The sequence below is a fragment of the Trifolium pratense genome, linkage group LG7 (genome assembly GCF_020283565.1).
Source record: "Trifolium pratense cultivar HEN17-A07 linkage group LG7, ARS_RC_1.1, whole genome shotgun sequence".
In the NCBI taxonomy this organism is placed as follows: Eukaryota; Viridiplantae; Streptophyta; class Magnoliopsida; order Fabales; family Fabaceae; genus Trifolium; species Trifolium pratense.
In genome coordinates, this window is record NC_060065.1 from 49071535 (window position 1) to 49098771 (window position 27237).

Below are 27237 nucleotides of genomic sequence, written 5' to 3' on the forward strand. Positions count from 1 at the left end.
GAGGGCTAAAAGTATCAATGTTTTGTAAAAATATTTGAAAATATGGACTATTCTTACTAAACTACAAGATTTTAGAGGATATTTTTAGTTAAAATTTAATAGGGCTAAACATAAAAACTCGTTATTTTATAAGGACAACAAATATATTTAACTCTATTATTTATTATTAAAAAAAGAAATTCGGCCCCCCGTGTGATTGATTTCTAGATCCGTCCCTGCCCCGGGGCACTCTTTAAGCCCTTAAATAGTAAGTTTTTTATAGAATTTTTATCGGAATGCGTAAAGTCAACGCATTGGAAATTGTAATGTTTAACTTTTTGAATAAAAAGTTCCTTTAAATGGAATGCTTAAAGAGTGCCCCGTAGGCATTCGTTAGCGAGACCCTTATTCCTTAACTCCTTTCATCCTTAGTTCAAATGAGTTAAACTATCCACCCTACTTCAAACACCCTATATTATTTTGTACGCTGTCTGACATATGGTATTTGTCTCTCTGATTTCAAAATAACATCACTCAATAGAAAATGCTACAAATACTTACAAATGTATCAAAGTAAAACAAATTTAATAAATGCTGCAACCTTTATACTACTACTACTACTACTGCTTAACAATGTTGTCCATAATATATGATAGAGTCACATGAAATTTACAACTAATGACAACGACTTAAACCAACCCACAAGGACAAAGTAATTAATGCAATTATAAGAAAAGACTTACTTGACTTAAATGCATGGAAGAGTATCCACTAGGCCCTATTAATTCATTTTCAATCACAGCTTAGACCTGTAATTCTTCCACAAATATTTTTCATAGTTTCTCCATGGAAGAGTTTTAGCCTTTGTTCAATATGATGAAACCATGGTTCTATCTTTCTTTTTTAATGTTCTTCTTTTCTTTAAACTCATATCCTTCCCTTGCAGCTATAACTACAATCTCTGCAAACCAATCTATCTCTGGTGATCAAACTCTTATCTCTAAAGGAGGAATCTTTGAACTTGGTTTCTTCAAACCAGGTAATTCTTCTAACTACTATATAGGCATATGGTACAAAAAAATCATTCAGCAAACAATTGTTTGGGTGGCCAACAGAGACAATCCTGTCTCTGACAAAAACACTGCAATCTTAGAAATTTCAGCTGGTAATTTAGTTCTATTAAATGAGTTTTCAAAACAAGTTTGGTCCACAAACACGAGTTTTCCTAAATCAGATACTGTCGTAGCTGTCCTCCTAGATACCGGCAATCTGGTTTTAAGAAATAGGCCTAATGATGAGGTATCGAAGCCTCTATGGCAGAGTTTTGATCATCCAACAGATACTTGGCTTCCTGGTGGAAAAATTAAGCTAGACACTAAAACAAAGAAGCCTCAGTATCTTACTTCATGGAAGAATAAGAAAGATCCTGCAACAGGTCTTTTCTCTTTGGAATTAGACCCGAAAGGAACAACTTCATATCTTATTCTTTGGAATAAGTCTGAACAGTATTGGACAAGTGGACCTTGGAATGGACATATTTTCAGTTTGGTTCCTGAGATGAGGTCAAATTATATCTACGATTTTTCGTTTGTGTCGAACGAGAATGAAAGCTACTTCACTTATTCTTTGTATAACCCTTCCATTATATCGCGGTTTGTGATGGATATCTCAGGGCAGATTAAGCAATTGTCATGGTTGGAAGGTATCAATGAGTGGAACCTGTTTTGGTCGCAGCCAAGAACACAGTGTGAGGTTTATGCTTTCTGTGGTGCGTTTGGGAGCTGTACTGAGAACTCGAAGCCGTATTGTAATTGTTTGAGTGGTTTTGAGCCAAAGTCGCAATCTGATTGGGATCTGGAGGATCACTCAGGTGGGTGTAAGAGAAAAACAACGTTGCAATGCGAGAGTTCTGATCACTCTAACAGAGTAAAGGACAGGTTCCGTGCAATCCCCAACATGGCATTGCCTAAACATGCAAAATCTGTGAATTCAGGGAATGCAGTAGAATGTGAATCAATGTGCTTGAAAAACTGCTCTTGTTCTGCTTATTCGTATGATGGTAATGAGTGTTCAATTTGGGTTGAAGACCTACTGAATCTGCAACAATTTCCTTCGGATGACAGTAGCGGAAAAACATTGTATCTAAAACTTGCAGCATCAGAATTCAGTGATGCTAAAAACAAAAATGGGGTGATTATCGGTGTTGTAGCTGGTGCGGTTGTTGGGATAGGGATTCTCTTGGCCCTTCTTCTGTTTGTCATACTTAGGCGAAGAAAGCGAACAGTTGGAACAGGTAAGCCCGTGGAGGGTTCATTGGTGGCATTTGGGTACAGAGATATGCAAAATGCAACTAAGAATTTTTCTGAGAAGTTGGGAGGAGGAGGATTTGGTTCTGTTTTCAAAGGAACATTGGCTGATTCGAGTGTGGTGGCAGTGAAGAAGTTGGAAAGTGTTAGCCAAGGAGAGAAGCAGTTCAGAACAGAAGTGAGTACAATAGGGACAGTGCAACATGTTAATCTTGTTCGGCTCCGTGGATTCTGTTCAGAAGGTACTAAAAGGATGCTGGTTTATGATTACATGCCAAACGGTTCCTTGGATTTCCATTTGTTCATGAAAAAGGATTCTTCTAAGGTATTGGACTGGAAAATGAGATACCAAATTGCTCTTGGAATTGCAAGGGGATTAACTTACCTCCACGAGAAGTGCCGAGACTGTATCATACACTGTGATGTAAAGCCTGAAAATATTCTCCTAGACTCCGATTTTGTTCCGAAAGTTGCAGACTTTGGACTAGCTAAGCTAGTCGGGCGAGATTTCAGCAGGGTCCTAACAACCATGAGAGGAACAAGAGGCTATCTTGCTCCAGAGTGGATTTCTGGGGTGGCTATTACAGCCAAAGCCGATGTTTACAGCTATGGAATGATGCTTTTCGAGGTTGTATCGGGTAGGAGGAACTCTGATCCATCAGAAGATGGCCAAGTTACTTTCTTTCCTACCGTAGCTGCAAAAGTAGTTATTGAAGGTGGCAGTGCGATCACCCTTTTGGACCCTAGATTGGATGGAAATGGCGACGTTGAAGAGGTTGCACGGATAATTAAAGTCGCTTCTTGGTGTGTCCAAGACAATGAAACTGAAAGGCCAACAATGGGTCAGGTAGTTCAAATTCTTGAGGGGATTTTGGAGGTGAATTTGCCTCCGATTCCAAGATCCCTTCAAATGTTTGTTGACAACCATGATGAGAACATGATTTTCTACACTGACTCTAGCTCAACACAAAGTTCACAGGTAAAGAGTAACATCTCAACAACTTCTCAGGCCAAAAGTAACATCTCATCAGCTAGCTCTAAGTCCTCAGCAGAAAATTAGGGAGACCAATTTAGTTGTCTCTATTGTAATCTGTTACTAATGAAAAAAAATGTCATCCTTTGACTTTAACAAATGTAATTGTAATATATGGTTTGAATAAATTGACTCTTTCCAAATTAGGTCCCTGTTTGGATAAGCTATTCAATTATGTGCTTATGCTATAATTTATAGACATTTACATGTAATGTAATATTTTTAGTTAACCATAATTGTTTGATCATCTCTCTCTCTCTCTCTCTCTCTATCTCTCTCTCTCTCTCTCTCTCCGACATTTTTGAATTACTTTGTTCCTTGTATATATGGAGGTGATGCTCCCAAAAAATTGGAAAGGGTGAAGCAATTGTGTGAAGATTAGATTGATGAATATCAAACAATTGATAATATGATTCATACTAGTAGTGAAACTAGTGCATCAACATTGACAGATGTTCCTCTTACTAGTGTTTCAAGTCAAGGTTGGGAGCAAGGTTATTTGGACTATGTGATGGAAAATGCTTCAACTACTAGTACGAAGTCAAAATAGTACAAAAAGAAACCCCAAATCAAATGAACTCCTGAAGAAAATATGCCAAGAGTCACACGAAAGGAATCAAAATGAACAGAGGCACCACTTCAAAAACAAACACCAACTTATGAAACCTATCCAAAATTGAACGATATGCAATCTGTGTTTCCAAGTAAAAGAGTTGTGAATCCCAAAAGGACAAAGTAATTAATGCAATTATAAGAAAAGACATGTTTGACTAAATATATGGAAGAGCTTCCAGTAGGGCCTTCATAACCACATTTTCCATCACAACTTAGACATATATAATTCTTCTACTATTTTCTTTATTATAGTTTCTCCATGGAAAAGTTTTAGCCATTTTCAATATGAAGAAACCATGGTTCTGTCTTTCTCTTTTAATGTTCTTATTCTCTATACACTCCTATCCTTCCCTTGCAGCTCTAACAGCAATCTCAACAAACCAATCTCTCTCTGGTGACCAAACTATTACATCTAAAGGAGGAATCTTTGAACTTGGGTTCTTCAAACAAGGTAATTCTTCTAACTACTATATAGGCATATGGTACAAAAAGAGATACCATACACTGCGAAAACGAGATACCAAATTGCTCTTGGAATTGCAAGGGGATTAACTTACCTCCACGAAAAATGTCGAGACTGTATCATACACTGCGATGTAAAGCCTGAAAACATTCTCCTAGATGCCGATTTTTGTCCAAAAGTTGCAGATAGTTGGACTAGATTTCAGCAGGGTCTTAATAACAACCGTGAGAGGAACAATAGGCTATCTTGCTCCGGAGTGGATTTCCGGGGTGGCTATTACAGCCAAAGCCGATGTTTACAGCTATGGAAAGATTCTTTTCGAGGTTGTATCAGGTAGAAGGAACTCTGGTCCATCAGGAGATGATAAAGTTAGTTTCTTTCCTACCTTAGCAGCAAAAGTAGTTATTGAAGGTGGTAGTGTCATCACACTTTTGGACCCTAGATTGGAGGGAAATGCTGACATTGAGGAGGTTGCGCGAATAATAAAAGTTGCTTCTTGGTGTGTGCAAGGCAATGAAACTAAAAGGCCTACAATGGGTCAGGTAGTTCAAATTCTTGAGGGGATCTTGGAGGTTAATTTGCCTCCAACTCCGAGATCCCTCCAAATATTTTATGACAACCAATAGCAACACAAAGTTCACGGGTAAAGAGCAAAACCTTAACAACCTCTCAGGTCAAAAGAAATATCTCATCAGATGGCTCCAAGTTCTCAGCAGAAAGTTATTTGTTATTGATGCAACAAAATGACATCCTTTGATTTTAAAAATTGTAATTGCAATATATAGTTTGAATTGAATAATGAGATTCTCTTTTTAAGTTAGTGTGCTATACTGCTATAGCATGTTTGATTAACAAAATGCCCTTTTTTCCATTGCATTTCAAATGTCAATTCAATTATTTGACACCAGAAACATGTTATAACATAATGAGTTGAAATGTTGGTGTTTAATCCTATGAAGTATTTACAAAGGTTTCTTTAGTAATTTATTATTTTAGCTAGATTTAGTTTTATTATATTTTAGGTATTTCTTATTCTTATATTTCACCTAGATTAGTTATTTTTATATTTTAGGTAGATTTGTTATTTTTATTTAGTTAGGTTAGTTATTTTTATTTTTACAATCTTTTAGGAGATTTGTTATTTTTATTTTTCACTGCTATTTAAGCTAAATTAGTTATTTTTATTTTGATTCAATAAAATTATAGAGAATTTTCTCAAATTTGGTGGATTCCAAATTACTCATTCTGGTGGATTCCGAAAGTCTAGTGGATTCTAGATTAGTTACTCTTTCTGGTGGATTCCGGAAATCTGGTGGATTCCAGAGCATTATCTGACAGGTTTGTCGCTTGCGAACCTGTGTTTTATTATAGGATTAGCGCTTGTTTTTCCTTCCCGCTTCCGTACTACGTCACAAGCACATACACCCGACGACCCCCACACAAACACCGATAATAGTTTTACAAATTGAATTGATCGAATGCAATCATATGTGTCAGTATTGTACCAGTACACCGCCATGACTTACGTGTTACATAGGTTTATACTCTTTTTTTAAAGAGTCAAAATTAATAATTAATTGTTAAAGTTAGTATTTTTCTTCTTTGTCTGAGTTTGAACTAAGACCCTCAACTCTTTTAACCCTTAACTCAAACTAGTTAAACTAACCACCCACGTGAGAGAGGTTTATGCTCTTAAGTCTAAAATTTGAATTAACTACTTAGTCTACTCCACTCAAATTTCTAAGCTTGAAATACAATTTTTTTTTCCCTTTATTTTTTTTTGAACGTTTCACATGGTGTTGGGCTGGCTGCAAAGAAGAAGACCGTGTTTCAATATATTTTCTCTATTGTATCATTACCCTAGGCATGCCCTACGAAATTATCAAAATCAATCTATTTAAAGAATAGATCCTAAGATATTTAATTGCAACATCACATCCTTATTACCAAGTGCTCACCTGTCCCTCGTGGATACCTCCAAAGTCCCCTGCATATGCATCATCGTCCTTACTCATATTTTATATGCCTCAATCACTCTCAAAACAAATCACCTTGGTCAACAATATAGAACCAAACACACGTTATTTCTATAATTATATTATTTATTTAAAAGACAAAATCAAAGACACTTACTTATAAGTGCTTGTTTGTCTAATTATCCAAACATACATCTTTGCAGGCCTTAACCTCAAACTTCTATTGTCAAATTCAAAGTCCTCCTCTTTATTTTCGTCCTTATTATTTATACCTTGATATTGACTCAATATTATATATATACACATTTCTTACTTATATAAACTCTCCTAAGATTCACCAAAAAAAACTCCCCTAAACCCTTCATTACTCGTTAGTACTATTTCTTATAACTGATTGTGTTCTTTAATTTCTCTTTGCTGTTTTTCTAACATTTTCTTGTAGTTACGCAACTTCGAAAACTATGAAGAACATTTCGAAGAACAAGTTCTTAACATGTTTTCGTCCAGCCGTTGATTTTGATTCCATGCTTGAGTCTGAAAGTGTCATTAATCCTTCTATTAATTGTCGTAAACATGAGAGACAAAATTCAACCACCAATTCGATGTTTTTGGACCAAAATTGTTCGAAATTGATACAAGATCAGGTTGTTGGTCATCCTCCAAAACAAACACTTGCTAAGGTGATTAAAGCTGTGGTATTTCAAACCATATTGGTTAGTCTTTATTTTTAATTTATTACTGTTAGTTAGTCTTTTAAATTAACATTGTTTTAATTACTATCATTGCTTTATATAATTTGAGTTTATATGTAAAATAATTAATACTTAATTATCAATTTTTATTATTACCATGCATCTTGATTTTTTTTTTCTTTTGCCTTGCAGAATACAATTCACAAGAAAAATCGTTATAGCCAAAGTTGTTTTGGATCAAAGCGTAGTTATTCCCTACATACAAGAAGTTCATCTTTCAAGAAAAATAAAGAAGAAATCAAAGAAAGTGAATCGTCTTTGTCAAGTTCATCGTCTTCATGCTCACCGGTATTTGAATTAAAAAATTTATCCAAGTCTAATGAAAGTGAATTAGGGAAGCAAAAAAAGTTCCAATGGCTAGGAATATACATGATGATTCTCATAAGCTTAGTGGTTACAATCTTTTGGGGTAAAACTAATGTCATTATTTTGACATCAATGTTTTTCTGTTGTTTCTCTCTTTGGAATGCAAGCTCTCACTTGCTAAAAAGGGTTTGTTAGTTGTCCAACACAAAATCCAAAGCCCAAAAGAGTAGACATTGTGGCCTATAACTGTAATTGCGGCAGCAATATAATTTTTTTAGAGGTCTCTGCAATAACATCACAATCGCAATTGTGTCTGCATTTTACACCAACATCAAAATTCACGGCATAATTGCAATTGTGATCGCAATCACAATTTAGAATCATCAAGACTAGTTCAAAGGAATGCTGCTAAGAATAAAGGTTTCTTTTGCACAACCGGAAAGGGAACAAGTTCATAAATTGGATTTCGGCATCGAAAATCCGTATTCCAGCATTCTAGACAGCAAAAAAATGTAAATGTAAATTTATATTTTTATTTTGTAATATAAAATACTGAGTTTGATTTCAAACTGTTTAATCTTGACCAAACGACGACCAATGTTCTGAATGTGCGAATGTTTGAAATCTCGACTGCATAGGAGCTAGATCACAAGTTTCTTGTGTTGTTATTTTTTTTCCCCTCATTTAGGAGGTAGTTGAGATTGGAGGAAAACTGAAACATCTGCTCAAGTTTAAATTTTCCTGCTCTTTTCTCTGTTTGGCACTGTTACTTTTATCTAAAAATGCAAGTTAGAGAAAGTGGTTATGAAATTCAATCAGAACAAGGTTGGTTGTTGCACAAATTTAATTTGTCACAAATCTTAGAAAATGATGTATTTGGAGTCATCATATTTGGTAATTAGATTTTAAATTTTATTGATTTGACAATTCCATTCCCTTAATTTAATATCAAAGATAATCATCATTCATGCTAAGAAATTAAAGTATTATGGTAATAAACTTTAACTTCATAAAGATGTTTTAAGAAAGCAGAACATTACTTGCATGAGACGCAACGTAACTACTAGCTATTTCTTCACAAGTTCTGAAGTTCACGCGTGATCTATCTATTTTCTATTTCACTATGAGAGTTGCTTATATGAGTTAAACATATTTTTAGTTCCCACATTTTGTCTTATAGTCAAGAATGGTCCCTACATTTTTATTTTTTTATGGTGAAAAAAAATTCTACACTTTTTTCTGATATCAAAATTGATACCTCCCGTTAATTTTACAAACGGAATGATGACGTCAACTTATTAAAAACAAGTGTTAAATATGTGAAAAAAATAGTTTTCACATCTTAAAAACGATGTAAAAAAAATGCTATAATTTATTTTGTTATTGAATTTGGTCCCTACTATTAATTTTTACAAATGAAATGCTTATGTGGCAATTGTGGGCCAGTTTTTTGGTTAAAAAACAAGAAAATGGACGGAGAGAGTGGCGGATGGAGATAGAGGGATGAAGAGAAATGGAGACAGACACAGAGAGTTAGAGAGAGACGAATGAAACCCTTAATCTTAACCCTTAACCCGAAACCTCTAACCCTATTCCAAGACTTTTTCTATATTTATTTATCAACATTTCAAGACTTTTTCTATTATTTCAAGACTTTTTTCCCCCTCTTGTACCGCTGTAAAGAACACAACTATTGCCATGTTCTTTTGAACACAACTATATCTTGAGTTTAAGTGAGATTGTTGGATTTAGTCAAAAAAAAAAAAAGTGAGATTGTTGGATCAGTATTTTATGTGAATTTTTAATTGAAAAGTCTCTCAAAATCCATTTTATAAATAAATCCATCATAATTCGTAGACTTTTGAATACCCATGAATATTTTATGGTGAGCACTCCGGTACACATCTTATGTGGCCGTGTACCGGTACACCGTTAAGGTGTATAATTTTAATTGGTCCACATGTAATAGTAATTTAACATGTCATTTCAAGACTTCTTTAAATAGAAATTTCTTAAATTACTCTTTTAATTTACAAAAATTTTAAAATGGAAATTAAAGAAATTTCCTAAATTGCTTTTTGTCAAAATAAATAGAGATGTTTTGTAAAAAAAAAATAAAAAAAAAAAAGAGATGAGATGTTTTAGATGAGATGAGATTTTTAATTTACAAAAATTTCAAAATGGCTTTTTTTTTACAAAAGGTTTTTTTTTTTTTTTTTTTTTTGTGAAATTGACAAAAGGGTTTTAATATGTGTGTTTTTTGCTTTTCATCAATTTCTATTATTTTTTATACTTATAGCATCACTCGTTTTGAAACATTTCTTTCAATTTCTCGTAAAGTTCATATTTTTGTTTCATATATGCAATTTCGAGGTTTTTCAATTTCCGGCGGTTGGTTTTTTTTGTTTTAGGTTGTGGGTATCATTCTTCTCTTTCTTGCATCAAAAAATTCTTACTAAATACCCCCTCCGATCCTATATATAAGAAAAAGTTTATTTTTAAATTCAATGTAAAGTTGATGTATATCTAGACTATAATGTTATCTAGATACATCAATTTTACAATGAATCTAAAAAATAAACTTTTTCTTATATATAAGATCGGATGGAGTAACATTTTCCTTTAGAGTATGTTTGTTTCGAAGTAGATGGGGTGAAGGGGAGGTGATGAAATATTTGTAATAAAGGGTAATTTTGGTAGAAATGCTCAAATATCTCAAATGTTATATATTTTTAAAAAAACTCTCTCAAATATTATATATTCGGTACCTTTTTTTTTTTTTGAAAACTCTCAAATATATATATATATATATTTGTAGAAACTCTCAAATATTTTTTTTGTACAATATTTAAGATATTTGAGAGTTTCTACCAAAATTACCCTTTACTAAAAATATTCCTTCAAAATTTTTATAGTTTTTAATCAAACAAACTTAACGCCTTTCATTAACTAGTAAGTGTTCAATACATAAGAGAATAATCTCAAATCTATGGAAACTAGCCCAAGAATTGGCCGCCCGAGCAAGTGAATGAGCAACCATATTCACTTGTCTCCCAACAAACTTCACTTCAAAGTTTATACACGATAACATAATTTGGATAATATCAGCAACAATTAAACTAAATTCCGAATTATCACTATGCCTCGTTCGAATAGCTTTAGTTAAAACCTGCGAGTCGCTTTCAAATTGAACCCTATCCAGACCTCTATTAGGTAAATGAATATTTTTCCGATATATTAGATCATTAAATTATTAGGTAAATGAATATTTTTCCAAAATAAATTATTTTTTATCATTTAAAATATTATAATAACTAAATACTATTTATCAAAATTATAAAAAAAATAAAATTTTTATCACTCATAATAGTCAATATTTATTTTTTTTATGAAAAAATGTAAAAATGTTTGTGTATTGCTTATAAAACATTGAAATTGTGTCTTTTCTTATGAAATTATTATCTCTGAATAACAATAATCGGCAACTAATTTTTTTATTTAATAAATAATTATTAATTAATCGATCTAATGTACTAGTAGATTGAATTTTTTCATATGTACCAGTAGATTGAATTTTTTCATATGTACCATAGAAGCCCCTAATAAGTTTGAGGGCTTTACTTACTTAAGCTCTCAACAAGTTTTATTAGAAATTTGAGGTTTTCATGTAGTGTGTGATTCTTAAAAAAAAATGCTAAAACTTAAGGGACTTGACAGGACAACTTCAGTTGTATTGTACGTGTTTGATTTTAATTTTTTTCTCAAACAATTCAATACCACCTAATTGGAACGAGACCCATGACATTTAAATTTTTAGCAATATAATATTTCGATGTCAACTAATTGGATTACCTGTGAATCAAAAACCTAGTTATCAGAAAATGATTATTAAGTTGCTACCAATTCTGTCGGACCTAAGGCCGGATACCAAGTTTTCAAAAAAAAAAAGGTTGCTACCAATTCTAACGACAAGAACCAAAGAAATAAGTTGACCAAATTGAAATGTAAAACACTTAAGAATTTAAATGTCGACAATGTAACAGTTCAACATCAACTAGTTAGATTAACTATGACTCAAGAAACGTAATTCATATTAAATGAGTGTTAAGTCTCAACTAATTTTCTCAATTGTGACATAGGGAATCAATTCATCTCAGTTAATCTATTCAACTTGACCTAATTTAAATGACAAACACTTAAAAAGTTGAATTTCAACATTCTAGCTAATAGTTCAATCTCATATTGTTGGACGAACTATTACACTAGAAACCTAGTTATTATGAAATGATTGTTAAGTCACAACCAATTAGACTGAAAGGAACTAAGGAGATCAAACATTCTCAATCTCACTATTCAACTTGACCAAGTGGGAATGAGAAACACTTAAGAATTCAAATTCTAAAATCAAACAATTCAACCTCAACTAGTTAGATTAACTATGACTTAAAAAAAACATAGTTCAAATGAAATGACTATTAAGTCTCGACTAATAATGTCAATTGTGTCAACAAAAATAAAAAATTTTAGATCAAACCCTTCAACATGAAACATAGTTCATATACAAACTTAACTAATTATACTTACTTTATTAAAGAATTCAATTTTTCTCAATCAAGTCGTTCAATATCACTTAATTGGACTAACAATAACTTATGAATTTGAATTTCGACAATTAAGCATGTCTAGAATAATGTCAAAAGTTCATTTACAAAACTTTAGTATTTTTTAATATGAGACTAATTAAATATGAATTTTGTAAATCAAAACATCAAGATAAAAGTAACGAATATTTTGACCTAGAAATCAAATTTTGTGCTCCTTACTTTTGGACAAACTTTTTATAATGTGCTATACATATTTGTAAAATCATCAGAAATATACATCAACGTTACAACATGACCAAAATTGCATGCATAAACATTTTGTGGGGATCAAAACATGACATTTTCTTATGAAGATGAAAAATTAAATTTAATAATTTTGTATCGATAACAAACTTATTTAACCCTGTAAAATATAACGAATCACTAAAAATTAACAATATTACAATAAATATATAAACATATTAAAAAATTTAAGTTTTTTTTACTAAAAAATAAATATTTTTTAATAATTATATGCACTAATGATTAGGTGGTAAATGAATATTAATCTTTATAAACTAATAATATTAAAAAAATTGAAAGGTAATAATATTGAAATATTAAAATCGTAGTTGGATCAATCATATTAATAATTTTAAAAGTTTTTTTTGTTTGAATAATTAAAAAAGTTATTAAAATCATATTTTAATTTTTAAGAAAATACAAAATACTAAAATAATATTATTTATAAGATATTAGAATAATATTAAAATATTTGAATTTGTCGAAAATTATATATAAGTTGAAAGATATGATGCATGGTTTGTTTTATTGTGGAAGAATACATTTGCCAATATTAAAAAGTAGTGGTTAATATAAAAAACTTAATAAAGAAACAAAATCTGCATTAATTTTTTTTTTGACAAATCTGCATTAATTACTATATTACTTGTTAACCACATCAGCGATGTACCGGTACACATCCACATAATATGTGTACCGAAGAATTCACCATATTGTAAACGTGATGAGAAATCTCAATTAAATACCAAGAGATTTTGTTGCCTAAAAAGAAATCTTAATTATCTTAATTAAATACCATAAGACTTATTTAACTTTTGTAAAAATTTTGATCAAATACCACAAGATTTTATTATCAGTCTTTTAAAATACTTTAAAATTTCAATCCAATACACCTTCTTAAATTATCCATTGTTAAAAACCGATTGCTAAGTAATCTCCGCGCAAAAATAGAGGCATATCTCATTATGCATCAAAGGAAGCACCTAAAACTCATTATTTAAAAACTTGTACGCTCCTTTGACCGAGTAACCGTCAAAAGGATCAATATTCCAAATCCATTGATTAGAAACATTAACCTGCAAATTAATTAAAACTTAAAAGAGTCTACCAATTTTCAATTAAGCACATAAGCTGCTTCCACCAACCAAAACTAAGGCACAATAAGCTCTTCTGTAGCACATTAAGAAAGTCCATGCTGAAGTATCTATGTGCATTGTGCTTGTGCTCTACTCACCACATGTAAGTTGAAGCAAAGTTATTAATTGATACTTCATTCTTCATTTGCCTGCAAAGTGTTTGTTGTTATGTCCAGCTCAATTTATTTTCATATTTTTTATCTACAAATTGTGCTCCTTATCATGTTATAGGTATGTAGTTTCTACGGTGGTTATTAATCTCCGTCGGTGGATTTATTGGGGCATATAAGGTGAGTTCTCTTCTCCCAATCGAATTTTCCTCTATACGCAAGAGTCAGGGATTTAACTCTCATTGTGTGAAAAACATCACTCTCATCTTGCACTGGCCGGAACAGACCATGTCTGCAACTGCATCACCTTGCACTAATTTCGTTTCAAAGGTAGTAATATCATTAGCTCTTTGATTCAATAATCTTCTCTGATCATTATTAACTAGTAATTGTTATTTGTTTTCACATTCAGCATCTAATGTTTGCTTATTGCGTGCATTAGTATGGTTTATAGTGAAAGAATTTATGTTCATGTGATTGCATTAGGCCCAAACTTGTTACGAAGTCATGATTGTATTTTGTTAATGCAGTATTTGTTCTCTGCATATTAAGTATTACAATATATGAATGTAGTATAGACAATCTTATTATTATAATATAATAACACGAGCAACATAACTTGCTTAAAAACGTAAAAGGCACGAGCAACATATTAGTTTGTTTAAAACTTTTCTAATGAATTGAAGATCTAAGCTTTCTAACAGAGTGGTTTTCTAATGAAAACATTTTGATGCTAGTTTTCTAAAGAAAACTTTCTTAGTGTTTGAACCAAACTTCCAAATAGCTATTTTATGATTTCAGAGCTTCCTAGTATATTTAGTGGTCATGGAATTCTGAAGCTTCCTTTGTAATACTGGTGCTCCATTCTGATCATGTTTGATGGTGGGGGAAAATTTTATGATCACTTCCTTCTTTGACATAGTTCCTTTTCTTATGCTAATTGGGTCATTCCTGTCTCGGAACAAGATTTCCGGTCTTTCTTAAATAAACCGAGTACAAAACTTAGTATAATATATTCAAGAGATACAAAGAGTATATATAATACTCTCTCTAGTCCTAAATACAAGAAAACATTCACTTTTTAGATGCATTGAAACATTGATGTATCTAGTCTATGATATAGTCTAGTTACATCAACGTTTCAATGTATCTAAAAAGTGAATGTTTTCTTATATTAATGACCGGAGGGAGTAGATGCTAAAAGGACTAAGCTGCCCTTAATATATAATAGCATCATATCTAACATATCTAATAATATCTAACATAAACCTTACATTACAATAAAATCAAAAGATGGCAGATTTTTTTATCATTAATAAATAACAACAGAGACTATGAGCCATCCTAGTTTTTTTGTCAAAGACTTAAGCTAGCTATATGAGAAGTTGTTGAGGCATACATTTCTTTTAACCTGTGAATTTAGATGGGGCGAGGGTGAGTGTAGGAAAAGCAAATTCTTAGTTATCTACAAACAAGTGATTGAATCTTGGAACTGGTGGCAAATTCACATCCAATATCCCCTCAAGAATTTGAACTACCTGACGCATGGTTGGCCTCTGAGTTTCATTTTCTTGGACACACCAAGAAGCAACTTTTAGCATTTCAGTCACCTCCTCAATGTTAGCATTTCCCTCCAACCTAGGGTCCAAAAGGCTAAGGACACTACCACCTTGGTTAACTACTTTTGCAGCCAAGGTAGGAAAGAAAGTAACTTGGCCATCTGCAGATGGATCAGAGTTTCTCCTACCTGATACAACCTCAAAGAGCATCATTCCATAGCTGTAAACATCAGATTTGGCTGTGATAGCAGCCCTAGATAACCACTCCGGGGAAAGATAGCCTCTTGTTCCCTTCATTGTTGTAAGGATCTTATTGAAATCCCGTCCAATTAGCTTAGCTAGACCAAAGTCCGCAATTTTTGGACAAAAATCAGCATCAAGTAGTATGTTTTCTGGTTTTATATCATTGTGTATGATACAATCTTCACATTTCTCATGGAGATAAATTAGTCCCCATGCAATTCCAAGAACAATTTGGTATCTCATTTTCCAGTCCAACACCTCAGAAGAATCCTTCTTCAAGAACAAATGGAAATCCAAGGAACGATTTGTCATGTAATCATAAACCAGCAACCTTTTGGTACCTTCTGAGCAGAATCCACGGAGGCGAACAAGATTAACATGTTGCATTGTCCCTATTATACTCACTTTTGTTCTGAACTGCTTCTCTCCTTGGCTAACACCCTCCAGCTTCTTCACTGCAACCACACTTGAATCAGCTAACGTTCCTTTGAAAACAGAACCGAAACCTCCTCCTCCCAATTTCTCGGAGAAATTCTTAGTTGCATTATGCAAATCCTTGTACCCAAATTCCACCATAAAACCCTCCAAGAGATTACCAGTTGCAAGCATTCTCTTTCTTCGCCTATGCATAACAAATAATAGAAGGGCCAAGAGTATCCCTATGCCAATAACTGCTCCCACAACACCACCAATAATCACCCTAGCCCGATAACTGTTTTTCCAAGCATCACGGAATTCTGATTTTGCAAGTTTGACATACAAATTTTTTCTACTACCATCATCAGAAGACAGTAGTTGCAGATTAATGAGGTCTCCGATCCAAATTGAACATCCATTACTATCATATGCATAAGCAGTGCAAGAGCAGTTTTTCAAGCAAGTAAATTCACATTCAGCTGCATTCCGTAACCCCACAAATTGTGCATGTTTAGGTAATGCCATGTTGGGGATTGCAAGGAACCCCTCGTTATCCTCACATTGCAAACTTGTTTTCCTGACACACCCACCCGAGTAATCCTCCAGATTCCAATCAGACACCGACTTTGGCTCAAAACCTCTCAAACAAATACAACTTGGATTCAAGTTCTCATTACAGCTCCCAAATGGACCGCAGAAAGAATGAACCTCACATCGTCCTCTTGGCTGTGACCAAAAGAGGTTCCATTGTTGGGTACTTTCCAACCATGTTAATTGCTTAATCTGTCCTGAGACATCCATCACAAGCCGAGATAGAAAGGAAGGGTTATACAAGGAGTAAGTGAAATAGCTCTCATTCTCGTTCGACACAAATGAAAAATTGTAGATGTAATTTAACCTCATCTCAGGAACCTGGGTAAAAATACTTCCATTCCAAGGTCCACTTGTCCAATACTGTTCAGACTTATTCCAAAGAATAAGATATGAAGTTGTTCCTTTTGGGTCTAGTTCCAAAGAGAAAAGACCCGTTGAAGGATCTTCATTATTCTTCCATGAAGTAAGATATTGAGGTTGCTTTGTTTTCTCGTCCAGCTTAATTTTTCCACCCGGAAGAAACGTATCTGTTTGGTGATCAAAACTCTGCCATAGAGGATCTATTGCAACATCATCATGAGGCCTATTTCTTAAAACTAGATTTCCACTATCTAGGAGAATAGCTACAACAGAACCAGTATTAGAAGAACTCATGTTTGTTGACCAAACTTGTTTTGAATTATTGAATAGAACTAAATTACCAGCTAATATTTTTAAGGTGGAAGTGTTTTTATCAGAAACAGGGTTGTCTCTGTTGGCTACCCAAACAATTGTTTGTACACTGATCTTTTTGTACCACATGCCTATGTAGTAGTTAGAATATTTACCTGGTTTAAAAAAACCCAATTCAAAGATTCCCCCTTCAGAGACTAGAGTTTGATCACCAGAAAGAGATTGGTTTGCAGAGATTGTAGATATAGCTGCATGGCAAAGATTGGACTGTAAAGAGAAGATGAGGTTGAGAAGATAAAGCCAGAAACATGGCTTCATTGTATTGAACATGGCTGTGTCTTCAATGAGCAACTTCAATGGAGAAACTATAGAAAATTTGATGGCAGTAGAACAGTCAAACAAATGATTTATGAATAAGAGTTAAACTTTTGGCATTAAATTAACTATTGTGACATTGTCATGAGTTGTGAAAAGTATAAGACAGACTATAAAAAAAGAGTAATATTCAAATGCAAATTTGACGCAAATATGGTGATATTTTATTTAGGAAAACTTTTTGCACCGTTAATTAATTAAAAATAGTCAAATATTTGATTTTTAAGTTTTTTGGTAAACCAAAGGTATCCTGATTTTTAAGTTTTCTTTTTATGGATTTGATTTTTAAGTTAGATATGATAAAAGTCACTTTTTTTTTTAAAGATTTAACAATTTTTTAAATATCATTATGTTTCCAAAAAAAAAATGAAGACCTTTTTTAATCTCTACGAATTACAGTATAATTTTTTTTAAGTATTTTATTCTTTTAAAATTTATCAAAAATAGAAAACATGATAATGTGTTAATCAAACAAAAATTTAAATAAAAATTTATATGCTAGAAATATAAAAGATACAAATGTTAAAAAAATAATAAGAAAGAACATATCAAGAATTAGATTATCTCAAAGGTAATAATGATAATAATTTATTTATAAAATAAAATAAATATATAATTTCTTGAATTGAGAAATATAAAAGTTTTGTGTTCAGACTCCACTAGTGCTTTTGGAGGAAGACGAATGCAAATTCTTTTGTAAGTCCTCTTTTAGCACTAAAGTCTTCCCCGCCTTGAATTGAGGTACCATCATCTCACCCTAAATTTCATCTAGGAAAGATAAATTTCTCCCATTCTTTTTTAAAAAAAACCAACATTCAAACATTCCATAAAAAATTGAAGTTTTTTTTTTCCACCATAGTATCTTAAATTAATAGATCAAACGATGTAACCGAATAAGGAGGATGTTTAATATTCATGTCCTTGCTTGCATTTCCAAGTGAAGATCGTTGGCTTTGAGAAGGAATTCTCGTCCATTATATTGTTGGATGTAAGCACCACCATTGATGAACCATACGGTTGCACATTTGTATTTAAACCGTTTATTAAAATCTCTAAGTTCTCGGTGGCTTTACCAAAGTTTACTACCTTTACTCTTACATAATTGTTCCCATCTTGAGAATTTTTATACTGAATTACTGATGCAACTTGAGGTAGAAGAATTTTGGAGAGTTGAATTGAGTAAGATTGCTCCACTAGATTCAATAAAGAGTTGTTGGAGCCAATAACTCGGAGTTCCATAATTCTGATAAGAGTTAAAAACAATTGCATCTGATTTCCACCCATTGTCATTTATGTTTGAAAGGAGGGGTGCATATGCAACCATGCTGACTGCATCACTATTCTTTTCAATTCCAATGAGGAATGCAGCTTCAGCCATAGCTGCATAAAGACTTCCAGCACCAGCATCTTCCTTCCAAACAACATACTCACTAACAAATGCCTTTGGACCGGATCGAGGTGAATTATCAAACTTGGTATACTTGGAAAACATGTCTTTAGAATTTGTATAAATATGGTAATCATAGATATCTGTCGGGTGATTTAATGGATGTACAGAACCGTCACAATTTGAGATAATCTGAATATCAGGATAAGTATGTCTTATAGCTTCATAGAATTTCATGTAATTTCCTTCATAGTATAATTTACCACAATCTTCATTTCCAATAGCAACAAATCTCAAATCAAACGGTTCAGGATGTCCCATGGAAGCTCTTAGAGAACCCCATCGCGACATGGTAGAACCTCGAGCAAACTCAATACTGTCTAGAGCTTCTTGCACAAATGGTGAAATTGAAGAAGTGTTAACTTCATCATGGTGGCTAATACCATTATTAAACACCCATACAAGTAATGCGCCACCAAGATCCTCTGAAAGTTGGAGACCCTCAAAATAACCAAGTCCATCATCACTCTAATAATGCCAAATGTCATTTAAATGGTCAGGTCTCTCTTCCCATGGTCCAACCATATCTTTCCACCTAAAAGCATTTTTTTAGATGATCTCCTTCAACATAACAACCACCGGGGAACCTTAAAAATTTTGGTTTCAAATTTACCACCATTTTAAAAAGATCACTTCGGAAACCATGACCATTATATGTATCCAAAGGCATAGCTGACACTTGATCTAACCACAATACCTCTCTTGTTTTTGTTGTTATCTGTACACTTGAATTATGATTCGTACCTCTAGCTTTAATAGTTCTTTCCACCCTACTCCATTTTGTAACATTAAGTCCATGAGCCCTTATGTTTTTTTATCCCAAATTTACACCGTCAGCGGATCCGATAAATGAAACTTGTAAGTTAATTGGACCAAGTGATCTAACATACAACACTACTTTATATTTTTTCCCTTTTTCAATGTTCATGCCCCAATAACCAGGATTAGAGATACCAACACCACCATCTGGACAAGATTTTCCTTGACAAAGAATATCCGTGCGTAATGCAACCTTATTACGCTCAAAACAAGAGGAACGATCAGTTGATACGACAATGGATAATTGATTCTCTCCAATAATTTTCCAGGGATAAATATTTGAGGGAACATTGGAACCTACTCCTGCCTCAAAACCTCTATTATTGACAAGCTTTGCCCATAATCCCCCAGCTCCTGCATGATTAATCTCCTCATAAAATACTCCAAACAGTGTGTGTCTGGAACATGTCTTCCCGAACTTGCATCAATAACTAGTTTTGATATGATCTGGCTAGCATTAACATTAGAATTATCATCTGTGTGACATTCAGAAATGACCAAACACACAATCAAAGAGAAAATAAATATATTAAAGGAACTTGAGAAATACATTGTTTATGATATCTCTTATGTAGATATTTTTTAAGGATGACAAGAATTTATAGTGGAGTTGGCTCAATTATAATTTGAAAGATTTCAGTTTTAATTTTTTTCAATGGTGTACCTATCTTTATGTTTTGTTATTAGTCCCTAATATCGGGCTAACCTTTATATCCACGCACAAAACCCAATAATATCAGGTGTGAGAGGTGTATTAAGAAGTTCCACATCAGATATGAATTGGTCTGAACCACGGTTTATATATAATATGGACAAATCTATAACAAGTGTAAAATTGAAAGATAAAGATAAGGAAAATTGTATTGAATTTTCTGAGAAACAAGTCCAACTCTATAGTGAGTGGAAGGATACAAGATGTGAAAATAGAGAGTTTAGAGTGAGAGACTAACAAACTTCACAATTCACATAAAAATGAGAAATAATTCTTAATTCACTATGTATCAAAAAAAAAAAAAAACTCTTAGTTCACTATATATACTACCCATGTGGGAGGAAATCCCTTAGTGTGATATTGGCTTTGCAATTCCTACTATTCTTGTGCCTTCCTTGATAATTTGCATCAAGCTTAACAGAAAGATTTTCTGTTGCCTCTTGTGGGACCCTCCAATCCTCATTTGCTGACTCAGCAGTTTCTAGACCCTTCCCTTTATTTTGTCTCATTACAAAATCTTAAATATGAAAGGGTTATAATATTGACATTAAAATAAATACAAATTAGTCATTAGAGATTAAAAATAAAACATAAATTTTTATAGAATAAAATCATGTGATTTTTTATTGTATGAAAACCAAGATTTGCTAGGGAGAAAATAAATTGGCAAGTTTTTTCCAATAATTAGTATGGACACATGGTCGTGCAATTTCAACAACTCAGCATACTGTGCAGATAGTATGGTTGATTTTACATTTTAAAGTAAGTAAATGGATGTGCTAAACTAGAATTCGTATCTCAATTAAGTCACTAGGTTTGGTCTAGTGGTGAGGTGTTTGGGTAGTACGCTATAGGTCCTGGGTTCGATTCCCAGCTCATTATAAATAAAAAAAATATTCGTATCTCAATCTTTATATATTTGTATAGCGAAACTTTTCTCTCGTGAATTCCCCAAACAAACACGTGTCAAACTTTTAGAATAAAACATAAAAAAATTAGTAATTTTTTAGTCAACTTTTGGCGGAAAACACGGGTATGCAGCCAATGAAAATGTTTCGCTAGATTTCATGATACAATCTTTCGCTGGATCAAGCATTTTTCATATATTATTAAATATTAAATGTAATGTCTCTATCTACTCATAGAACAAACCAACTATTTTTACAAGTGCCAAAGCCAATTATAAACGACACGATTTTTGTTTTTTGTTTTTATCAAGTAGTCTAGTAGCTAGAAATTCCACCTTTAAGGTGGATAAATGGAATGACCGGGATTCGAACCCCGAACCCCTTTATATATAATACAATGTCCTATCAACTGAGCTAAACTCACAGAACAGATGACACGATTTATAATTGTCATTATGGATCTAGACTGTTCCAATATCGTCTGTGCATAGATGTTGAGGAATATTCTTTATAATCACAACAAAATTAGGATATCGTGCAACACGATTTAATTGTGAGCACATTTTCCTACATTAATTTAGGCGGAGATCCAAAACTTGTGGACTTCATGTGGTCAAATATAGAAACTAGTACTACTATTAACTATTAAGGATTCTTTATGATCACAAAAAAGAAAACCCACCTCCATCTCATCATTTTTTTTGTATAACCTCCATCTCATATTTTTTTTTATAGCAAAAGTTGAATTATAAGAGGTATAAGGAATACTTAACCTTTATAATTCAAGGTCAATCTCTTTAGATGAATTGTAGCTAAATTGAAAGCAAACTAGTGATTGTTACACCACTCCGAAAAGAAAATAGTTATATTATTTCCTAATCGGCCTATGAACCAAAACCACAATATATAAATAATTTGATCCACTAAGTGAGAAACATTAATACAGACTTTCTAAATAATCGTAAGAAAAAGATAAATTTCGGATTATTTTACAAAATAATCATTAATGATATGTGAAAAATAAATTAAAGAATAAAAAAATAGAGTAAAACAACTATTTTTAGGTTAAATTGGGAAATTGGTCCCTTAACTTATTTATTGGTTTCATATTGGTCCCTTAACTAATTAACATTATAGATTGATTCCTTAACTTTAATTGTGTTTGTCATATTAGTCATTTTTGTCGATTGTACTCAAAAAACGTTAACTTTACTTTCTGTTATTCATTATATGTATGCATAAATGATTTATTCATAAGTAATATGATCATGTGTGCTAAAGAATATGATTATGAGTCCAAGCATCTTTCTTTAGACTGAAGATAAAGTTAACGTTTCTTTAGAAAAATTAACGGAAATGACCAATATGACAAACATAATTAAAGTTAAGTGATCAATTTGTAACGTTAATTAGTTAAACGACCAATTTGTAACGTAAATTAGTTAATGGACCAATCGTCTAATTTAGCCTTTTTTTATTTATTATAACAGCCAATCAAACTTAAATATAATATATATCTAAAATAATTACAAAAAGAACAAAAAACAAACTGATAAAAAACTGGGCCGCTAAACCATTCTGTATAGCAAAATGACTTACTCTTTCCGTGACAAAATAGGAGTAAAATTCATTTTTTTTTTAAAGTTCATTGCATAATTAATTAATTAATGTATTTGATCTATATACAATGATTCAAAAAAAAAAAATTGAATTTTACTTATATTTTATCACGAAAATAGATTTTATTAAGACAACTTTTGTTTCTCAAAACAACTTATAATTTAATTTGAAAGAGAAAGAGTATCCGATTAACTAGACATCGTGCAACACAATTGTGAACGCATATGTTACGTACGAACATTTGATGTTAGACATCGAAAACTTGTGGTCATTGTAACATATAAGAGAATGAATAGTAGACACATCACATGTATGTCTATGTCACTCTCTCTTCCAATTATATTCTCTCTTAATATATAAGACACCACACACAACCACCACACATTCATACTAAGAAATAGAATTGCTAGAGAGAACATGATGAGAACTTCTTTTTGTGAAAAAAATGGATTGAGAAAAGGCACTTGGACAACTGAGGAAGACAAAAAGTTGATTGCTTATGTTACTAGGTATGGTTGCTGGAATTGGCGCCAACTACCTAAATTTGCAGGTATATATCTAGCTTTATGAAATGTGCAAATTGGTTTTCTTTTGGTTTATGTACTATGTTGTGGTATTATGTTTAAACATATGGAAATTGTTTTCAGGTCTTGAAAGGTGTGGGAAGAGTTGTAGATTAAGGTGGTTGAACTATCTAAAGCCAGGTATCAAAAGAGGGAACTTTAGTCAACAAGAAGAAGAAACTATCATTAAACTTCACCAAAAATTGGGTAATAGGTATCAACATGTCCTCTCACTTTAAAAAATATACGCAAAATTACACTACAGGTTCTTTATCTTATTTTTTTGTAATATTTTGATCCTTTATCTTTTTTTTGTAACAATTTGGTCCTTTATCTTTTTTTTCGTAACACTTTGATCCGTATCTTATTTATTTATAAAAAATAAAGGACCAAAGTGTTACAAATTAAACAAGATAAAGAACCAAACTGTTACAAAAAAAGGGACTAAAATGTTACAAATAAAAAAAATAAAGGACTAAAGTGTTACAAATAAAAGATAAAGGACCAAAGTGTTACAAAAAAAAAATAAAGGACCAAAGTGTTACAAAAAAATAAGATAAATGACCTGTAGTGTAATTTTGCCAAAAATATATAAGAGTACTGAAGATTAAAAATTCTTAGGGAGAGTTCGTGGCACATTTGAGTCCCATGAAAATTGAGGGATTAATTTATGTAATTGTGCGTAAAACATATCTAATTTACGTAAAAAAAAAATTACCCATAAAGTTGTGTGCCAAATCAACAAAAAAAAAACATTTCCTCATAGTAATATATTAATTCTTGCATATATAATATCTACATAAACATTTCGACATAGTAATATATTCTTATCACAAATAACATTACCACGATTATAACTCGACCACAAATTATTTATCACTCTACAATACTCTCACTCAAAAGTTACAAGTAATTCTATAATGTAACACACACATCTAACGTACCTAAGATTTTGACATATTTCATCTCTATTTTGTAGGAGCTAGAGGGAAAGTGAATTTCCTTCATGAATATGATATATAAAGCAAACATATTATAATAAGGATCGGCCAAAAGATAAGACAACCAAAACAAGAACTTTAAGTCGTCCTTGAAAAAGAAGGAAAAAAATCTCTCATAACTTCATAAGTCATAAGTCCATTAATCCGCGATAGGAAAAATACCTCGGAGGAAAACATATATAAAAGTTCCGTGAACTTAACTCAATTAGTACGTATATAATATTTTATACGTAGAACTGAAGTTCGAAATACATAGCATTAGTCCTCAGAGGAAAACATATATAAAGTTATTTGATATAGTCTCAACCGGGATATGTTATTGTTGCAACAACATAATAAAACTCTTCATGTTGTGACCTAGGGGTCCAAGTTCTAATGTAGAAGGATATAACTAAATTATAATGCGTTGTCACTTATTAATATTTTAAATTTTTATGAGTGCAGATGGATCGTGATTGCTGCAAATTTACCAGGGAGAACAGATAACGAGATAAAGAATTACTGGCACACTATCTTGAAAAAACGTGTTATGAAAAATAGTATGTCAGACGCTAAATGTGGAACAAGAAAAGCCAAAGTTTCAGAGTCAAATGATCACCCTACAATGGAAGCTGAAGCCAGTAAAATTGATTGTGTATTAGAGAACAATAGTAGTGCCAATATCTCAAATCCACTTTCTTCAAAATCATCTTCAAGTGAATTTTCTTGCATAACAATGGATAGTGCAGCTACCAAAATATCATATGAAAATTCTCTTTTTGATGACAATGACATTCCTTTTATGAATGAATACATGGAAGCTGTGAGTGAAAATTTCTGGACAGAGCCATATATGATAGAGAGTACTTATGTCCATCCAAGTGAAGAAGCTATATTACTTCCTGCAGGGTGTGAACATGAATACTTTAGTCCTAAGTACGATATAGAACTTTGGAGCAGTGTAGAATAACAGGAATACTTGTATGGTCACTAAACATTTAATTTGGTCATGCACATAATTGAAAAAAATAGAAATAGAAAAAAATTAAATAATATATATTTTTTAAATAATATATGTATTATTATGTTTGACCAAATTAAGTGTTCCAAACAAACAAGTATTTTTCCTAGAAATAAATGGTTACATGTGGGGGTTCACACTATTTGATTCCGATGTTTTCTCTTCTCACCCTCCGTGAATCTTTTATCCTTCTTGAATTTCCAATTTTACCCTTGAAAAAACTTCGGTTCGTAGAAACCGAAGTTTTTTTTTGCCTTGAAAACAAATTTCGGTTTCTAAAAACCGAAATTTACTCTGAATTTGCACTAGTAAAAATTCGATTTCTGCGAACCGAATTTTTCTATAAGGGCAAAATTGGAATATTGGGGGGTATAAAAGATTCATGGGAGGTGGGAAGAGAAAACATCTTTGATTGAGCGCGTCTAATATGGCCCAATGATTCTTATGTGATGTGCTACTTGAACCAATATTTGAAGTAAAATAGTATCTCTTTTTTTTTTTTTTGACAAATAAAATAGTATCTCTTTCTCTTATTTAGTTTGTTTGCCATATATCTCCCACTCTTTCCTAATTTAATATTAAATTAAAGAATAATTATTACTATATATTTTTTTACAATTAAAACTTTAGATGTTAGAATTTTGAAATTTCATACCATAGTTCAATTTAAAGAGATACTAGTATAACTTACCCGTGCTATCGCCCGGGTTAATATTCTATGAAAAATATAGATCATTTTTTTTCATACATGAAAAATATGGATTATTAAAATTTTAATATTGTGATTTTTTTAATTATTTGTAAAATTAATTTTATATTTAATGTAATAGTTTATTTAAATATGATAAAAGATCCAAATTTTGGAGATTTTAAGGAGAAATGACATAATGGAGAGTGATACTCCACTCCCCGTTCGAAACTCACATGTTCGTATATTTGTTCTTTTATTTTCATAAAAAAAAAGGTCATTAAGCAAAAATTAATCTAGCGGTTAATATATATTTGTTATTAATCGTCATCTCTCTCCTTTAGACATTTGTTTTCTTCAGGAGTATTTAATCTCATGTCCCCGTGTGAAAAAAATTTCACATTTGTATCCAAGACATCATTGATATTGATAAAGTGCTATAAGCAAGATTTTCTAAAAAAACAAAACTACAGTTGTTAAAACAGACTCCGAGCTCTCAATTCAATCCATTTTGTGAGAATGTGATGCATTTCGTCTTGCCTCTCAATTATTTCCCTGTCACGAAAATAAATAGGATTAATAAATAAAAAGATGACCAAAAGAAAATAATCTAAAAGGTAAAACAAACAATATATTAAAAATATAAGAAATATCGAACAAAGAAGAAAAAATAAAGAAATTTAAAAAGGTGACAATATACAGAAAAAATAGTGATTATCGAGAGAGATGAATAAGAGATAATGAAGATTGAAAAATTGTGAGTTTTAGAGTTCAGACAAATGTTATATATATAGTAAAAAAAATGGACAAATGAGTAATTTTGTCTTTACTATGAAATTAAATTCATTAAAGTCAAATATATTGATTCCATTTTTAATTTTAAAAATATATTAGTAAATTAGTAATTAGTAAATAAGACATATTCCATTATATTATAAATTAAATAAATTAATGCACATGAATATAACACACATATTCCAATTTTTTAAATAATAATAAAATATTAATTATATTATGTGACTCTATATAATTATAAAATTATGAAAATATATAATTA

The 27237-nt window shown here is 31.8% G+C and overlaps 3 protein-coding genes and 1 pseudogene across 4 annotated transcripts; 3 read left to right on the forward strand and 1 right to left on the reverse strand.

Annotated features, from left to right (window-relative positions):
* The first annotated feature begins 623 nt into the window (after nt 1-623).
* Nucleotides 624-3565, forward strand: LOC123897825 (G-type lectin S-receptor-like serine/threonine-protein kinase At2g19130). The gene has a single exon (XM_045948613.1). The coding sequence runs from the start codon at nt 853-855 to the stop codon at nt 3343-3345; it is 2493 nt and encodes an 830-aa protein (XP_045804569.1). The 5' UTR covers nt 624-852; the 3' UTR covers nt 3346-3565.
* Nucleotides 3566-6561: 2996 nt separating this feature from the next.
* Nucleotides 6562-8186, forward strand: LOC123898844. Of its 2 annotated transcripts, none has more exons than XM_045949868.1 (2): nt 6562-7085; nt 7257-8186. In XM_045949868.1, exons 1-2 carry the CDS (start codon nt 6834-6836, stop codon nt 7623-7625), a joined length of 621 nt encoding a protein of 206 aa, XP_045805824.1. In that variant the 5' UTR covers nt 6562-6833; the 3' UTR covers nt 7626-8186. The 2 variants fall into 2 exon arrangements, with proteins under 2 accessions (XP_045805824.1, XP_045805825.1); XM_045949869.1 differs by having other exon boundaries at nt 6590-7052; nt 7257-7925.
* Nucleotides 8187-14750: 6564 nt separating this feature from the next.
* Nucleotides 14751-20240, reverse strand: LOC123893575 (annotated as a pseudogene).
* Nucleotides 20241-23220: 2980 nt separating this feature from the next.
* Nucleotides 23221-25526, forward strand: LOC123900110 (transcription factor WER-like). The gene is made up of 3 exons (XM_045951429.1): nt 23221-23478; nt 23576-23705; nt 24937-25526. The coding sequence occupies exons 1-3, from the start codon at nt 23346-23348 to the stop codon at nt 25439-25441; spliced, it is 768 nt and encodes a 255-aa protein (XP_045807385.1). The 5' UTR covers nt 23221-23345; the 3' UTR covers nt 25442-25526.
* Nucleotides 25527-27237: the final 1711 nt, after the last annotated feature.

What these genes read in the sequence shown, in the direction of transcription:
- LOC123897825 (XM_045948613.1), top strand. Translation starts at nt 853, where the DNA reads ATGATGAAACCATGGTTCTATCTTTCTTTTTTAATGTTCTTCTTTTCT.
- LOC123898844 (XM_045949868.1), top strand. Translation starts at nt 6,834, where the DNA reads ATGAAGAACATTTCGAAGAACAAGTTCTTAACATGTTTTCGTCCAGCC. An exon ending in TGGTATTTCAAACCATATTG is followed by an intron (nt 7,086 to 7,256) that starts GTTAGTCTTTAT and finishes TTTGCCTTGCAG; the next exon opens with AATACAATTCACAAGAAAAA.
- LOC123900110 (XM_045951429.1), top strand. Translation starts at nt 23,346, where the DNA reads ATGATGAGAACTTCTTTTTGTGAAAAAAATGGATTGAGAAAAGGCACT. An exon ending in CCAACTACCTAAATTTGCAG is followed by an intron (nt 23,479 to 23,575) that starts GTATATATCTAG and finishes AATTGTTTTCAG; the next exon opens with GTCTTGAAAGGTGTGGGAAG. An exon ending in CACCAAAAATTGGGTAATAG is followed by an intron (nt 23,706 to 24,936) that starts GTATCAACATGT and finishes TTATGAGTGCAG; the next exon opens with ATGGATCGTGATTGCTGCAA.